General features: G+C 49.3%; 1 protein-coding gene and 1 non-coding gene across 3 annotated transcripts in view; both read left to right on the plus strand.

Moving 5' to 3' along the window:
• Positions 1–3,506: 3,506 nt before the first annotated feature.
• On the plus strand, positions 3,507–14,305 carry Trim7 (tripartite motif containing 7). 2 transcript variants are annotated; one of them, XM_006987134.4, is made up of 7 exons: positions 3,507–4,278; positions 5,074–5,169; positions 7,889–8,119; positions 9,229–9,251; positions 9,727–9,842; positions 10,325–10,360; positions 12,466–14,305. In XM_006987134.4, the coding sequence occupies exons 1-7, from the start codon at positions 3,760–3,762 to the stop codon at positions 12,975–12,977; spliced, it is 1,533 nt and encodes a 510-aa protein (XP_006987196.1). In that variant the 5' UTR covers positions 3,507–3,759; the 3' UTR covers positions 12,978–14,305. The 2 variants fall into 2 exon arrangements, with proteins under 2 accessions (XP_006987196.1, XP_042139832.1); XM_042283898.2 differs by lacking the exon at positions 12,466–14,305 and adding an exon at positions 10,651–10,883 and having other exon boundaries at positions 3,616–4,278.
• A 2,750-nt stretch (positions 14,306–17,055) lies between these two features.
• The window catches only part of Trnat-ugu (transfer RNA threonine (anticodon UGU)), a 73-nt gene continuing 18 nt past the window's right edge, over positions 17,056–17,110 (plus strand). Inside the window, exon 1 of the tRNA in view lies at positions 17,056–17,110. This exon is cut by the window's right edge and continues 18 nt beyond it. This is a non-coding gene — a tRNA (tRNA-Thr).

Here is a 17,110-nt window from a genome sequence, read left to right on the forward strand (position 1 = left end):
GTTCGCCCTCGCCAGCTTCTCAGGACTCTCCTAGTAATTGCGTATTGTACGGCTCCCAACCGTAGATTGAGATTTACGAGCAGCAGACCACAAACATTTGCAAAATTCGCGAGAGGCCGCCGCGCCGCGTGCTGTTCGAGAGTCTTTCTCCCACCCTCCGTAAAGAAGCTGTTCTTTCCGGAAAGATCCCCGGGAGCGGAGAGATCCCGGGCTGGGAAGAGGGGAGAAAAGAGACTCACTCATCAGGCATTATGACAAAAAAAAGAACCGTGACTCCAAAAAGAAAGATACGTTTGGTTTTTGTTTTAAATGCAAGATAATGTAGTAAAACATAAAAAGTTAAAACAAAACAATGAAGTTAATTGCTGTAGATGCGGAAAGTGCATAGGAAATGGGCGGGTTCTCAAATGCTCGGGTTTTTTTTTTTCTTAATTTTACATTTAAATCTGAGTGGTCGTGATGGCCTGTTGGCTTCGTGGATAAGGTCACATCTGAAAGGAGACCTGGAGGAAGTGCACACTTTACGGATTTCTGCAAGACGCATCAGCAGTGTGAGTCCAGGAGCTGGTCCGCTAGGATTCGATGGTGGTGCCGTTATTTTTGTCTGGTTAACATTTGCAAGTCAAACATAAACCAATCAAACCGCTTCAGCATGGTATCCCGCCATGAGTCAGTTGCCCTGCCGAACACTAAAGAGGTGTTTGCCACATTTGATTGCATGCTGTGTACGGATGGGGGATTTGAATAGAAAAAGTGATCAAGTAAAAAAACAAACAAACCAACCTTCAAAGGATTAGTGAGCTACTTGGGGGCTATAGTCCTTAGAAATAACTTTTTTTTTTTTTTTAATCTGCTTCTCACGTAACCCAAGCTGACCTTCAAGTAGCTGTGTAGCCAGAGATGACCTTGAATTCCTGATCCTCTGCCCTTCAATGCTGTGATTACAGATCTGTGCCACCAGGCCCAGCAAATAACACATCACTGAAGGTCCCTGAGGCCTTTACTCTGACTTCTTGGTAGATATACTAGCCCAGCTCACCATCTGTAGTTCTGTGCCCGAAGATTCTAAGGCATTTCTTAGTCCCAGGACTCAGGACTTAGTCCCAGTCCCAGTTGCTTCTTCAACTGACTTAAAGTTCCTGATCTTAAAAATAATTGTAGTTGAACTTGCAGAAAAATTAAAACGTTCCATGACGGAGGCAGGCGAAGAATCAAGCAAAAGCCACGACACGGGAGTCTTTCCGACGCGTGGGAGTGTCAAGAAGGCTCACAGGGCTGCATTGTGACGAGGACAGGGGAGTGTGAGTATAGGAGCTGGACACAAGGAGAAGGTGGAGTCTTCAGGTTATTGTGAGGACTTCAATTTGTACTTAGAAGTTAGAAGCTACAGGTGGGTTTTGAGCAGAGGCCTCTGATGTATACTGTGGAGATATCAGCTCTAAAAGGGTTCTCTAAAGTAAAAAAGAAGTAGAAGTGTTGTGGGGTATTCACCAGAGAGCTCTGCTCAGACATGGATTTAAGGCAATAGAAAGTCTTTATTAGCTGGCCGGCAGCTACACTGGGTGTACAGGGTCACCTTTTTCAGGGTGAGCTTTTTTTTTTTTAAATTTATCTGTTTAATTATACTCATGATATTCATTAATTACACTCATGATATTAATTACATTTGTGGTATTCATTGATAACCTTCGCAGTATTCATTCAATAACTATATTTATGATATTCATTAATTACATTAATTGTATTGATTTATTACATTCATGATATTATGTTCTGATAGCACTGTCTGTTGTGGGACTTTTCCATCACACAAAACAGAGATTCTGTACTTAGGAGATCATTGCTCTATATGCCTTTCTTCTTCATCTTGAGATAACGTCTAATCTTTCTGTCTCTGTGAACTTGCATATTCTATATATTTCATGTAATACAATTCTATAGTATTTGTCCCTTTTTTGAATGTAAAAACATTTTATGTACAACTGCAGGAGAAATAATACACAGATAGCTTGAACATAAAAATAGGTTATAATTCAAAAGCCCAGGGTTATTTGAAACTGGAAAATATTTTCCATGCAGAAAATAGTAAAAATGATATTTCCCAATAAGCACTTCTAAGCCAAATAATAGCTGAATTATACATATAAATATTGATTAAATTCTGGGATATAGAAGAAACCTATCTTCATCTGTTCAGAGAGCTAATATTTTACTGAAGTTGTGTAAGTGAGATTCCTATTCATCTTCCCCATTCACTTTTTTATTTCCGGAAGACATTTTTCTGTAGGCTAGTCCATAATCTAAAACGACATACTTAATTAGTAAGAACAGTTACTTATGTTAACTGTTAGCCAGAAGCAGAACTACAGAAGCTTAAAAAGCAAGGTTAGTACACTTAGAGACTTTCCAGAACTATGTGGACTTTGGCGGATGAGGCCTTTGTTTTAGTTTTGGCGGGCGGTGCTGTTGTCCGTATGCTGAGTTCTGCAGCCTGAATGGCACTTCCATCATGGAGTCAGTTGTGCTAAGGGCTGGCGCCCTGTTATACAAGCGATCGCAAAGAGTGTTGAGACTGAGGCCTAGGGCCTGAGCCAGGGCAGGGTAGAAGTGGAGTGGGAAGCCTGAGATACTAACTAGGAAGTAGGAGGCCGTGGACTGGAAGGAAGGGGGAATGGAGAGTTCTGAGTGGCAGGGAAAAGATGCTATCAGGCAGGGCAGACACATCAGAGAGAAGAGGTGAGGTCTGCCCTTTGGGTTAGAATTGAGTGAGTGGATGGTGACATTGACAAGAAAAGTTTTGGGAGGGGTGGAGGAGGAAGCCTGGCCCTAGTGGCCTCCAGAGCGAAACAAGAACACCAGCTCGAAAGACAGAGAAGGGTTGTTGTTTTTTTCGTTGTTGTTGGTTTTTTGTTTGTTTGTTTTTCTTTTTTCTTTTCTTTTTCTTTTTTTGTTTTTTGAGACAGGCTTTCTCTGTGTAGCTTTGCGCCTTTCCTAGAACTTGCTTGGTAGACCAGGCTGGCCTCGAACTCACAGAGATCCTCCTGCCTCTGCCTCCCGAGTGCTGGGATTAAAGGCATGCGCCACTCTTTTTTGTTTTTGTTTGTTTGTTTTTTCTTTTTCTTTTTTTGGGGTGTGTGTGTGATGCTGAAATAATACTGAATGAAACGAGAAAAAGTGGTTGTATTACTTGTTCAAAATTAAAGAGGAAGGGGGAAGAATGGTAAGAAATACAGTTACAAAAGTGGACAAAAGGCCACGCTTGGGGTGAGGAGGTACAGCCAAATTCCAGACCCTAAGTTTAGCTCAGTGCAGTGCCAGGGTGAATGGTTACGCGGGGAACCAGACACCTGGCCCCGGGAGGCAGGCTTTCCTTTGCCCCCGCAGTGCAGGGTCAGCCTAGGTCAGCAACTGGGAGTGGAGCCCAGCTAGGCTTGTGCGCTCACCTGTCCCGGACAGTTCCCTACTGCTGATTGGGTCATCCTGGGGCGGCCTAGAGAGGCCGAGGAAGGGAGGGGGTGGGGGTCGATAGAAGGGAGGTCCCGGGCTGGGGTGGTGGCTCTGGGAGCTCAGAGAAAGGGCACCGCCCGCCTCCCTCCACTCCCCCAGCTGGTGCACCCTCGGCTCAAGTCTCAGCTTGCCGGGCGGCAGCCCCGCCCTTCCTCATCCAGTAGTGCTCGGGAGCCCAGCCCAGCCCGGAGTGTCCCGTAGAGTCCAGGGGCCTCCCCAGCGCCGCAAGACTTGGATGTACCGAGGGCACGGATGGCGACCGTGGGGCCGCGGACCGGGCCGAACGCGGGGGCCGAAGCGCTGGCCCTGGCGGCAGAGCTCCAAGGAGAGGCGACGTGCTCCATCTGCCTAGAGTTCTTCCAGGAACCGGTGTCGGTCGAGTGCGGCCACAGCTTCTGCCGCGCCTGCATCACGCGCTGCTGGGAGCGTCCCGCCGCGGGCACCGGCACGGCGACCCGCACGCTGCCCTTCCCACTGCCCTGCCCGCAGTGCCGCGAGCCCGCGCGCCCCAGCCAGCTGCGGCCCAACCGACAGCTGGCCGCGGTGGCCTCGCTGCTTCGGCGCTTCAGCCTGCCCCCTACCGTCTCGGGGGAGTGCGGGACCCCGAAGGCGGCGGCCGGGGCGGCGGCCGCGCGCTGTTCGCAGCACGGGGAGCAGCTTAAGCTCTACTGCCAGGACGACGGCCGTGCCATCTGCGTGGTGTGCGACCGCGCCCGCGAGCATCGTGAGCACGCGGTGCTGCCCCTGGAGGAGGCGGTGCAGGAGGCCAAGGTGGGTGCACGGTCGCCTCGACCCCCGGCTCTCTTCTCCAGCCCTCCCGGCTCTCCTGGCCGACTACAGGCCGCATGGCCTTCCGCGGAGCACGCGTCTCCTTTCTCTCATCCCGATCTGCGGTTTTCCAGGACACATCCCTCCTCTCCTCTGGTCTCTCAGGCCCCACTGCCCGGAGATGGCGGCCCCAGGGACTTGAAGATTTTCTTGTTACCAACTGTTGTTGTAACTCTGCCCGGGAGAAAAAAAAAAATCTGTTTGCACGCCCACACATCCTTTGCCTTCACTTACTTACTCCTCTCGTAGAGGCGTGGCACCTTCTTAAAGTACCCGGTTCATAGAGGACCACAATGGTTTGTGGCCTGCCTCAAGAGGCCCGGGCTGTGCGAAGCCCATGGGTTCTGGGCGCCTCCCCTTTGTCTGTCCCTTGCTGGGCAGCCGCACAAGAGGTGTGTGCACCCCCTAGTCTTTGCGGCTCCGTCCGTCTTCAGCTCTCCTACATGTGTGCTTTCTGCCGCTTGAGAGGAGAGCAGGAGACAAGGTGAACTGAACCAACAAAGTGCGAGTCTTGAGTTTCAGTGCAGACCCTGTGGCTCACTTCACTGGGGCCTCTGGAGTGCCCTTGTATTTGCTCTGCACGGATAGGCTTAGTCTGCACAGGCCATGTTCACCCCACAGCCGGGGATGATATCTATCCCGAGAACAGAACCTTGGCTTTCTCCCAGCTGTCTCTAGGATGGCACATGAGAGGGTTTCCAGAATTCTCTTCCCATAGTGTCTCCTTTCATATCTCAGGAGCTGCTGGATTCCAGGCTGAAGGCCTTGAAGAAAGAACTAGAAGAGTATGACGTGTTCCGGTCTACGGAGGAGAGGGAGAGCAAGGAGCTTCTGGTGAGTCCAAGTGTGGGAGGCATGAGGTTGTGAATACTCAGGGGAGGGAGGAGGGGGAGGGGGAGAGAGAGAGATGGGGGGCGGGGGAGTTGAAACAGTAGGGTGGATTTCAGAAAGATAATGTGGTATACATCGTGAAGGTTGACTATACAATTTATAATACAAACCAGAGCTTGTGAAAGAGACCATTCAAAAATATCTCTAGGATGTACATTCGTAACCAACCAATTAGGTCCTGTAGCGACAACATCTTGTAACTGAATGCATTAATATTTCTTCACAGAAACATGTAATATTAAATGAAAACATGATTACAATAAGGAGCCACATATCAGCCTGCCCTGGAAAGAACTGTGGGCAAATGTTCATTTTCAAAGCTTCGATTTAAGAATTAGAGGTTCAGGGAGAAGATGGTGAAGGGGGATCAGAACTGCTCCTGGCTGTGGCAGAGGACAGACAGGAGGCCTGGGGACTCTGCTCCTAAGTAGCCTCTAGTGTCCAGCACCTCCAATTTGAAAGGAAAATGGGACTCATCTTGGTTACTATGGACAAACATGAGTCTGTCATTTTCTACCTCACGAATTCAGTCCCTAGCTCAATAAATAGTGCTAAAAGAATGAAAGGAACCAATAGGGCCTTTTAGGACGAAGTCATTTGTTCATAAAGCTAGGAATAGAGGGAGAGGCAGGCATGGAGGACCCTTAGTCTCTAAAAAATTATCTATTTGTTTATATTTATATTGTGGGGTGCATGTGCCACTGTCTGCATGTGGAGGTCTGAGGGCACCTTTGTCTCAGTCCCTGCCCTCCGCCTTGAGGGAAATTCTCCGGATTGAACAGGTTTATGAGCCAGCCAAGTGTCTTTTACCTGCTGAGATATCTCACTAGCCCAAACTCTCTACTCTTTATGTTAGGTAGGGAAAGACTATGGAGTTCAGATGCTCAGGCTCCTCTCTGAGCTCGTTGTTGTTGTTATTGTTGTTTTGTTTGAGACCGAGTCTCTCTATATAGCCCTGGAACTTGCTATGCAGACCAAAGACCAGGCTAGCCTCAAACCTACAGAGACCCACCAGCTTCTCCCTCCCTAGTGCTAGGATTGAAGCTGTATGCCGCCATGCCCGGCCCTCTCCTTACTCCTAACTGTTTTTACACCTTCATCCATCGGACCTCCCAGACTTTCACATTTAATCATTCACTTCTCTCCCCAAAGCAAAGTTCACCCATCCAGACCTTTATTCCACCTCCGCTGGAGAAAGCAGCAAGAGCATACAAACCTCTTCAACCTTTGCTTTGCATCTATGACTGAGAGGACATTCTCTATGGCCTGGGCAACTTCCCAGTCTCTAACCTACTTCCCCAGGATATTGTTTAGCACCTCCCGTCTCTGCCCTTTCTCAAACCCTCCCTCTAAAACTATCCAAACCAGGGCCTTTCACAGCCAAGCAAGTGCTCTACTGCTGAGCCACACGTCCCTCATTCTTCTCACCATACATACAGCAGCAGGTGAGCCTGCCTCTGTTCCACCAAACAGGGATTTTATAATTGTACATATCATGTGGGCTGGAAGTCAGGGGTGGGAAGAGGAGATTACTCTCATCTGAAAAATGCCCTTACCTCAGGGGACACCCAGTAATGTCTGGAGGTATTTTGGGTTGTCAGCACTGGGAGTGTCACTGGCATTTACTGGCCACCTCCCAGGAAGCCCCCACAGCCAGGAATTATCTGGCTCCAAAGGTCAACAGCAGCAAGATTGGGACACCTCTGTTTACAGTTGTCTTAGTCTGGGAGTCTGCTTTCTGCTGCTGTCACACAGTATCACTGACTGTGTGCTTTTTCAAGAATGGAATGTCACAGGTAAAGCCATGGAACACGTGGCAACACATAGATGAACAGAAATGGGCTGAATTTAAAGTGCAAGAGCTAGTCAGTGGTAGGCCTGAGCTAATGGCCAAGCAGTTTTAATTAAAAAAAAAAAAATGGAGTGTACCAGGGTGTGATGGCTCACACCTTTAATTCCAGCAGTTGTGGGTCAGAAACAGGTTATCTGTGAGTTTGAGGCTAGCCTGGTCTTCATAATGAATTCCAGGACAGCCAGGGCTACATAACAACAACAACAACAACAACAACAACAACAACGATGGTAAGAGTTTAGTTCACAGTTCTGGAGGCTGGGAAGCCTAAGGATGGTGCCAGTAGCCCTCTGCACTTCATGAGAGCTTTCTTACTGAACCATAACAAGAAAGCTCCAGGCCAGCCAGAGACCTTGTCTCTAAAACACAGGGTGAAAGAGAATTAAATAAATAAATACAGAGAGGGGGGGAAAAAGCAACCTTTGATTTAATCCTCATGATGGAAGCTGCAGCTTGAGGTAGCTGTGCCCTAAGGTAGGTGTAAAGCCCGTGTCCTAAGGAGACACCAGGGGACATGTGTGGCAGAGGAGAGAGGAGTGTGTGTTGAGGCTGTAGCTTGTACAGAGTCAGGGGTGTGCACACTATGCATGTGTGGGTATGCCTCTTTCTCCGGTGAGGGGGAAGCAACCAGGCCCTGGAGCTCGATCTGTAGACCAGGCTGGCCTCGAACTCACAAAGATCCGCCTGCCTCTGCCTCCCGAGTGCTGGCATTAAAGGCTTACGCCACCACCGCCCGGCCCTCAAAACTGACTTAATGTTCTGCCCAAGTCGCTTCTCCTCTAATTGTGTGACAACTTTTTCCCGAGACAGAAGCAGATGGTTGCCGAGAAGGAGAAGGTGGGGGCAGAGTTCCAGGCACTTCGGGCCTTTCTGGTGGAGCAGGAGGGTCGGCTTTTAGGCCGACTGGAGGTGCTGTCCCGGGAAGTGACCCAGAAGCAGAATGAGAACATGGCGCAGCTGGAGAATGAGATCACTCAGCTGTCCAAGCTCACCAGCCAGATCCAGGAGACAGCTCAGAAGCCGGACCTAGACTTCCTCCAGGTGAGGCTGGCCCAGCCACAGCCTTGAGGCATTCGTCCCCAGGCATTAGGAAAGGCTGCTGGAGGACAATCAGACCACAGGAGGAAGGGGATCGGAGGAAAGGGCACTGGGATTGGAAGGCGGGAAGGGATGTGATAGAACTTTCATGGTTATCAGCCATTATAATTTCTAATTTATTTTTCTTTTAGTTTTGTATACACATAATCGAGATCAGTCTCAGAAAACAATCCTTAACTTTGCAACCTGTAATAATTCACTCTAAATGTGCTCTATGCTATTCTATTTCATTAAAAAAAAAAAATTGGGGCTGGAGAGATGGCTCAGAGTTAACAACACTGGCTGTTTGATTCCCAGTACCCAAACGGTGGCTCATCGCCTCTAACTCTAGTTTTTGGAGATCTGGTGCCCTCTTCTGGCCCCCAGACACAGGTGGTGCACAGACATGCAGGCAGGCAAAACACCCATACACATAAACATTCATTAAAAATAAATAAACAAAGGCCGGGCGGTGGTGGCGCACGCATTTAATCCCAGCACTCGGGAGGCAGAGCCAGGCAGATCTCTGTGAGTTTGAGGCCAGCCTGGGCTACAGAGTGAGTTCCAGGACAGGCTGCAGAGCTACACAGAGAAACCCTGTCCCGAAAAACCAATAAACAAACAAACAAGCAATTAAAAAAGTAGTCACCAGGCCAGGCACAGTAGCGCACACCTTTAACCCCAGCGCTCAGGAGGCAGAGGCAGGCAGATCTCTGTGAGTTCGAGGCCAGCCAGTGAAACGCTGTCAGGGTGGAGGTGGGGGGACAGACAGACACAAAAAAGAAACAATCGAGACACCGTGGCTTGTCTGGGGCGGTAACCATGCTCGTGGTAAACACTGGGTCTCCTCAGACAGCCCAGGGAGGATTTCACAATAGAAGCTGTGCACATCTGTGTTCAGGGTTGAAGGGCACCAGGAGTGACAGGACACAGCTGGAAACCACTGTCACCGTGTTCAGTGGGGCGTGGCTTATTTTCTGGGAGTTGGGTAAGGAGCAAGTCATGTTTTCTCAAAGGTGAATGAATGGAGGTTAGCTAATGATGGTTTGATGTCCTTTCCTCTTTTCTTCCAGGAATTCAGAAGCACGCTAAGCAAGTGAGTGAACCTAACCATTCCTCAGTCTTCCCAAGCTCCTTTGCCCTCCCACCAAGCTTTCTCTCTTCATCCCAACACCACCTCTCACCTCCTGACCCCCAACTCCTACTTCCTTACCTGGGTCCCTTTGGAGGCAAAGGCCCCCATACCTGCCTGTGGGAATTCCTACATGAAGTTGGCCTTCCCTTTTCCTCTTACAGGAAGCAGTTGGGAAGAAGGGTTGGGGATCGGGAGGGAGAGAGGGCGGGAGAAAAGAGAACAAGATAGTTTGATGATATTCTCTTCAAAGGCAATTCTCCAATCATGGAACTCCTTCCCCCAGCCCCACCTCCTAAAGGCTGTGCTATCTCCCAGGAGTGCACATGTTGGTAATCAGGCCTCTAGGACTGCATGTATCTGTAGCACCCCCTAACTGTCAGAGGGCACCCGAGTGAGCTGGGGCTCTTGGGACTTCCTCGGGGGCCTTGTCCTGCAGATGCAGCAGTATGCCTGGTTCCAAGCCAACCACGGTCTCGTCGGAGATGAAGAATAAAGTGTGGAATGTTTCCCTCAAGAGTTTCATCTTAAAAGGATTGCTGAAGAAGTTCAAAGGTATGGGCCGTGGGTGTGGGCTGGGCCATGCAGTGTTGAGGGGAGGGGGCGTGCTCCCGGTAGGCCCATGGGACCTAAAGGTGTGTCTTTCCTGAACTGAGAAGAGGAGTCAGGAGTTGGGGCATACCGAAGCCAGATTGTTCTGGGAAGGCACTGATGACAGTGCCCTCTGGGTTCCCCGGGGCATCCTGCTTTCCACGGGGACAGACAGATTAGAAGAGTACGGGGGCAGGAAGAAGGCTGAGGGGGGAGATGTCAGGTCAGACCGGTTCTAGATAATAGAGGGAGAAAGGGAAGTGGTGGAGCTAGCACACTTGGGGGTCCCTTCTCCTCCTCTTCCCGTCTTGGTCTGTACTTGCAAATCTTGGCCTCCAGAGAAGCTGGAGTCAGGTGGGCTCTATTGTGTGGGGAGAAGAGGTTTCCTGGCCGGGCCGGGCAGTCTCCCACACTGTGTACATTCGCTCTGCTTTGTTTCTCTGTAGAGGATCTCCGGGGAGAGCTGGAGAAAGAGGAGAAAGGTATGGTTGACCGTTGTGACTGGCCAGGTAGGGAACCTGCTCCCTCCCTGCCAGAGGCTGTCTCTCTGGGCTTCACAAATCCCTGTCTGCCCATCCACCTCAGTGCCTATCACTCTGGTTACTGTTCTCTTGCTATGAAGAGACACTAGGACCAATGCAACTCTTGTAAAGGAAAACATTTCACTGGGGCTTGCTTACTGTGTCAGAGGGAAGTTCGTGATCAGCATGGCTGAAAATGGACAGGCATGGTGCTGTAACACTAGCCGAGAGTTTTACATCTCCATCTGCAGGCAGCAGCCAGAAAGAGAGAAAGAGAAAGACAGAGAGAGACAGACAGACAGACTGACTGACTCTCGGCCTGGCTTGGGCTACACATGTCTTCCAACAAGGCCACACCTCCTAATTCTTCCCAAATAGTCCCACTCCCTGATGACTAAGCATTCAAACATATGAGCCTATGGTTGCCATTCTCATTCAAATCACCACAAAGGGTATGGAATAAATCCTATAATAGTGTTTACAACTTAGTGCGTTTTGTAGCTTTTTATTTATTTAAATTAAATTAAATTAATTAATTAATTTTTGGGTTTTTCAAGACAGGGTTTCTCTGTGTAGTTTTGCGCCTTTCCTGGAACTCGCTCTGTAAACCAGGCTGGCCTCGAACTCACAGAGATCCTCCTGCCTCTCAGAGATCCCGAGTGCAGCATTTTATTTTGGACCTTTTCTTTTTTTTTCTTTTTTTTTTTTGGTTTTTCGAGACAGGGTTTCTCTGCGAAGCTTTGCGCCTTTCCTGGAACTCACTTGGTAGCCCAGGCTGGCCTCGAACTCACAGAGATCCGCCTGGCTCTGCCTCCCGAGTGCTGGGATTAAAGGCGTGCGCCACCACCGCCCGGCTTATTTTGAACCTTTTCAAACATAACTTAAAAGGAGAGAGAAGAGCATAAGACATGCCGCACATGTTCACATCATATATCTTCAGTTGCCAATTGGTGAACATTTTTTTTTTTTACAGACATTGTGTTCAATTTTTTTGTTTGTTCATTTTGTTTTTTCAAGACAGGGTTTTTTTTTGTGTGTGTAGCTTTGGCAGTCCTAGAACTCGCTCTGTAGATCAGGCTGGCCTCAAATTCACAGAGATCTGCTTGCCTCTGCTTCTCAAGTGCTGGGATTAAAGGTGTGCACCACCACTACCACATATAACTGGCTAGATGTGCAGTTTTATAACAAAACAAGATACTGTATTTCCACAAATCTCTCAGATTATACTACCTCTAAAGAGACAGAATTTTTCTTTTTCATCTTTTTCTGGTTTTTCGAAAGGGGGTTTCTCTGTAGCTTTGGAGCCTGTCCTGGACTAGCTCTGTAGACCATGGCCTCGAACTCACAGAGATCAGCCTGCCTCTGCCTCCCAAGTCGTGCGCCCAGCATCTTTTTTTTTTTTTTTTTTTTTTTTGTCTATTTTAAAGACAGGGTCTCACTGTATAGCTCTGACTGGCCTGGAACTGATTGCAGACCAGACTTGCTCCCAGCTCACAGAGCTCTGCCCCACACTCCCTCCCAAATGCTGAGAATATAGGGTGGACCTTCATATCAGGCAAGAGACGGACTCCTAAAAAACAGAACCATCATACCTAGAAAAAAAAATGATGATTCTTTCTTGTGTCTAATTTTCAAATTTCCCCAATTGTCTTTGTTTTGAGACAAGGCTCTTGTAGCTCCCACTGGCCTCAGGCTGGCGATATGACTGAAGATGGCCTCGAACTCCTGATTCTTCTGCCTCCACCTCCGAAGCTCAGGCTTTCTCTCCTACCCCGCTTCACAATTATCTTTGAAATCAGATTTATTGACCTGCTCAGATTGAGATCCAAACCAGGCCCACTGTATTTCTTAGGTTTTATGAGTTTATTAAAAATTTTAATACGTGTTTGTTAAAAAAGAAAGGAAGGAGGAAAGTTAAATCGCTGATGTGGAGGGATGGTTGACGGGCATTGGCTTTCCCTCAAGGGAGGGAAGACCAGGTGACAAGAAGGGACTGCTGTGCCCCGGGTGCCGAGGCTGTGAAAGTGACGCGTTTTGGAGATGTCTTTCTCTTTCTCTATCCTCAGTGGAACTCACTTTGGACCCGGACACAGCCAACCCCCGCCTCATCTTGTCCCTGGATCTAAAGAGCGTGCGCCTAGGACAGCGTGCCCAGGACTTGCCTAACTATCCGCGCCGCTTTGATACCAACACCCGCGTTCTGGCGTCCTGTGGCTTCTCCTCGGGGCGACATCACTGGGAGGTGGAAGTGGGCTCCAAGGATGGCTGGGCCTTCGGTGTGGCCCGCGAGAGCGTGCGTCGCAAGGGTCTCACGCCCTTTACCCCCGAGGAGGGCGTCTGGGCCATGCAACTCAACAATGGGCAGTACTGGGCTGTGACCAGCCCTGAGAGGACGCCCCTCAACTGTGGCCAGCTCTTGCGGGTGAGGGTGGCGCTGGACCTGGAGGTGGGGGCGGTGTCCTTCTACGCAGTGGAGGACATGCGCCACCTCTACACCTTCCGCGTCAACTTCCAGGAGCGGGTGTTCCCCCTTTTCTCCGTTTGCTCCACCGGCACCTACCTGCGAATCTGGCCTTGAAGAGCTGTCTGGCTTCCTAGGAGGGGACCGGGCAGCCGCGGAGGGCTAGGACAGAGCTACTGCATCTTGGACCTTTCCTCCACACCCCTAACCCGGGCTGCCCTAGCGGGCTATCACAGAGCACACAACCGAGGTGCTGAAAACCGAGGAAAGAGGTGCTGTGGGTAACGAACTGCACAGGGAAGAGATAGATGCCTTGGACCCTCAGCGGCCGCTCCCCTTGGTGCCTGCCCCCTCCCTGTAATGTTCCTGCAAATTGTATCTGAACTATGGAGAGGTGGTCGCCCACTTAGGACAAAAGCCCAGCTCTTAACAAGGATGCTTCTAAACCACACGAGCTTACCATCTTGATTTAAAAGGGTCCCTGTGAGCCCAGAACAGTGTCAAAGGCTGGTACCCTCGCAAAGGGTGTGGTTTGGCCCTGGAGCCATCCGGTTATTACTTTACATTTGTGGCAGCTGCAGGCTCGGCCTAGAGAGGTCATCCAGCCCTCCGGATCCAGCTGGCCAGGCTAGGTTGTTTATTTAGGGAGAGGAACATTGTAGCTCCCGGCTGAGGAGCCGGTCTAACCAGATATGGAAGGAAACTCTTGACCTACAGGAGAGACCCGGCATACACACACACACACACACACACACACACACACACACACACGTGCATTGCACTTCTCCAGCACTCCTTAGCCTGATACGATGATATCCTTGACCACAGTGACTGGCAACATGTCTGGTCACAGGTGCCTTAAGCCTCACATTTTCCACCAGCATACAGTCTCCTTTGGGTAAGGAGATCAAAGATTCTGGAACTGTGAAACACAGGTTGATGTTTAGGGGTTTACAGATGCAACCTGCACCAATGTAGAGATGTATACAGCATAAACACAGTCCTGACAAACCCTTTCTGGAACTTACTAACTCTATGCAAAAAGCAGAGCATCCTGGTGATGGGTTGCTGCCTGTCTGCCCCGGAGGGGGTTGAACGAGGACGACCCTCCTTATCCTCTTGGCTGGCTATTGTTCCATGGCTTCCACAAAGCCGGGCTTCTGGAAGGGCCGCAGTGAGCTGTTTCTTGCTTAGTGCTCCCCTGGGAAGGGGCAGAAGGGGCGGAAATACAGGTTTTGAGCACAATTCTCGGGGTGCTGGCTAGACTCATTCTTGACTCCTTCATTGGACGGCAGGAGGAGGATATGTCTGAGCAATGGTTTCTGCTAGAAGGATCCCGAGTGTCATGTATTTGAGGTGTGTGAGCTTGTGTGCTTGTATCTCAGCTTTGGGATGAGGGGAATGAGTGTTTCAGATGTTATGCACGGATCTCAGGGATGCCCCCCCCCCCAAAGACCACCATGGAGACCGAATCCCATATGTAAAAGCAAAGAGCCTTTATTTTCAAGCTCCCAGATTGGTCTCTTCTATCTGTCTGATGCAGCAGTGAGAGCAGAGAGCCCTGAGCCCAGGCGGGGTAGAGTTTTTATCATAGCAGAGGTTGGGGTGAGGGGATTTCCAGCTTTCAGGACCCTGATTGGCTGATATTTGTCTAGGGGTATCTGTAAAACAGAAATAGGTGTATGCTAGACTCTGGGACATCTGGCCACCTTATCTAAGGGTTGGAATGTTTGGGATGTCAGGTACTTCTCCTTAGATGTAGGCCCCCCCTGGGTGGGATCAGCTTATGGCTTTTCCTGGGTCTGGGTGCTGCCTGCCAGTAAGCCTGTCACAGAAGCTATGCCTGGGCCTCTAAGTCTGTCATGGCAGCTGTGTGGTCAAGCTATTTTGGGGCTCCTCCACATTGGAGAGGGCATTTATGAGTAGCTATATAGGGGTTAGCTGTTGCAAACAGACTTCCACACAAAAACATAGCTTCCCACTTACTGTGAAATCACGAGGACCAGAGTTTGGATCCCAGCACTCATGTAACAGGCGGTGTGCTCTGTAAATACCTAGGTCTCCAGCTTCAAGGGATATTATGACGGTCTCTTTCGGTCTCTGTATGCACACCCCAGAACCAGTGCACACACATGTGTATATACATTCACACAGACATATACACGTAAACACATACACACATGATTTCATTTCAAAGGGAATGAGAGTTCATTCTGTGTAAGGGTGTGACAGCCAGCCCTAACCAGATGGCACTGTGGTATTGCCTGCTCTATCCTAGTCACCTAGTCACACTTCCCCCAGAGTGCTCAGGCCTGTGTAATAATTTCACATACGCCCCTGTGATGGCTAAAGAAACTTAATATAGTACCAGGCACCCCTTAAGGGCCTCTGACATTTACCCTGGAATGCCTGTGAGAGCCTAGTGGCCTGCAGGTGAGATAAGAACAGGATAATGATGTTCCTGCTTTCTGCTTTTGGAAACTCACTTAGCGCTGTGGGACTGGGATGAAGTGGTTTTTTTTATTGCTATACAACGGGAGAGAGAAACAGCGGGGAAGTCAAGAGGTTTCTTGTCCAGCTCCGGATTCCGTAGAAATTGTGATGTACACCTCTGAGATCATCTTTATAAAACCTCTCTTTAGCTCTCTTCTGCATGGAGTGTGGTTTGCCTCTAAGGCGGCTGTCTTTCTGCTAGCAGTAAGAACAAACTCGTTTAATCTAAATTGAGTCTAAGTCTTGGTTCTTTCCCTGTGGATTTGAATGCCACAACACTGGAGTCAAGTATGAGTGACTATGTCCTGGGGACAGATTTAGATAACTCCAAATACCGTGGTTCAAACCTTTTTAAAAAATTTTTACATTTTTTTATTTTAAGATGAGGTCTCTTTCTGTATCCTTGACTAGCCTGGAACTCTCTCTGTAAACTAGACTGGCCTTGGACTCACAGAGATACTCCTGCCTCTGTAGCTGTGGGATTAAAGATGTGTGCCAGCCATACTCAGCTTGTATGGCTTTTTGATGATCATAATTTCCTTTGCATCATTCAATAACTGTGTTTAGAATAACACAGTTTTACATGTCACAGGAACTGGGATGTTGGGTGTAGGTATACCATGTACGTGTGAGGCCAGGACTAGGGATTGTGGGTAGCTGCTGTCTGTATACACGATTGTGTCTGTCAGGGAATGGTATTTGTAGCATGATTATAGATCTCTGTATAATGGCCCTAATGGGACAACAGTTACTATGACAATTATTTGGCTACAGGACAACTTGGTGACTTGGCTGCACAAGCTCATGTAAGGCTTTCCTCTTGGGTATCACAAGACCTCTAACGTTGTTGGGTCTCTGAGAATAAATAACTGGCCCTAAGACATCTTTCTTACTCCACCCATTAGTCCTAGACCCCAGAAACCCAGGATTCTACATCTCATCTTCACAGAATTCTCCGCAGTCAAATGAAGGGCACCCGGGGACTGCCTCTGACCGGTACAACAACCCAAGTCATCTCGTTTGAGGGCCAGGGCAGGCTAGCCACCAGGGCGAGGGTGATGGACTACAGCCACTGCTTTTAATTTCTTCTCAGATTATGACTCCTGTCTTCCTCTACATGCTCATCCTCTCTGTCTTCCCTCTCAGTGGGCTCTTAGGGGCCCTGACAAACTCGTTCATGGCTGGCTTTAAGATGTACCTTAAGGTTGGTCGTCCTTTTCAGATTTGCGTGTAAGTATGGTGGGATCAGGGGACTCTTAAGTCTCTCCGGTGATCTCCGCTCAGCACCTCGGAAGAGCCTGACCGTGTGATTCCCTCCCAGCTGTCACTACCCAGCCCCTTTCAGGTACCTCCTAATATCACCAACTTTGTAGCCTGCAGGACAGTTTCATCGACCCCCTCCCCACTGCATTACCAGCCCTTTGACCCTTGGCTCCAGTCCTTGGTCACAAGCCCGGTCCAGGGCACTCCTCACAGCCCCGTTCGGCCCGCAGGCACGACACGAACCTGTTCTTCAAGAGGCTATGTCCGAAGACTCCTGATTTATCTCTCCTTGTGGCAGTGCAGTCGTGTCTGCTGCAGCTATTCGATTGAAAGACAAAGGATTCTATTTTATCATTCTTTAACCCGGCGTTACATTCTGCGGCTGCGCGATGATGGCGATGCTATTAACTGCTCGTGCGCAGAAGCCGGTTGCACGGTTGGCTCCATAGCTCAGGGGTTAGAGCACTGGTCTTGTAAACCAGGGGTCGCGAGTT

Source organism: Peromyscus maniculatus, chromosome 8, assembly GCF_049852395.1.
Source record: "Peromyscus maniculatus bairdii isolate BWxNUB_F1_BW_parent chromosome 8, HU_Pman_BW_mat_3.1, whole genome shotgun sequence".
NCBI classification, from domain to species: Eukaryota; Metazoa; Chordata; class Mammalia; order Rodentia; family Cricetidae; genus Peromyscus; species Peromyscus maniculatus.

Coding starts and splice junctions, on each gene's coding strand:
- Trim7 (XM_006987134.4), top strand. CDS start 3,760: ATGGCGACCGTGGGGCCGCGGACCGGGCCGAACGCGGGGGCCGAAGCG. Junction 5,170..7,888: donor GGGAGAGCAAGGAGCTTCTG/GTGAGTCCAAGT, acceptor TTCCCGAGACAG/AAGCAGATGGTTGCCGAGAA. Junction 9,252..9,726: donor TTCAGAAGCACGCTAAGCAA/GTGAGTGAACCT, acceptor CTTGTCCTGCAG/ATGCAGCAGTATGCCTGGTT.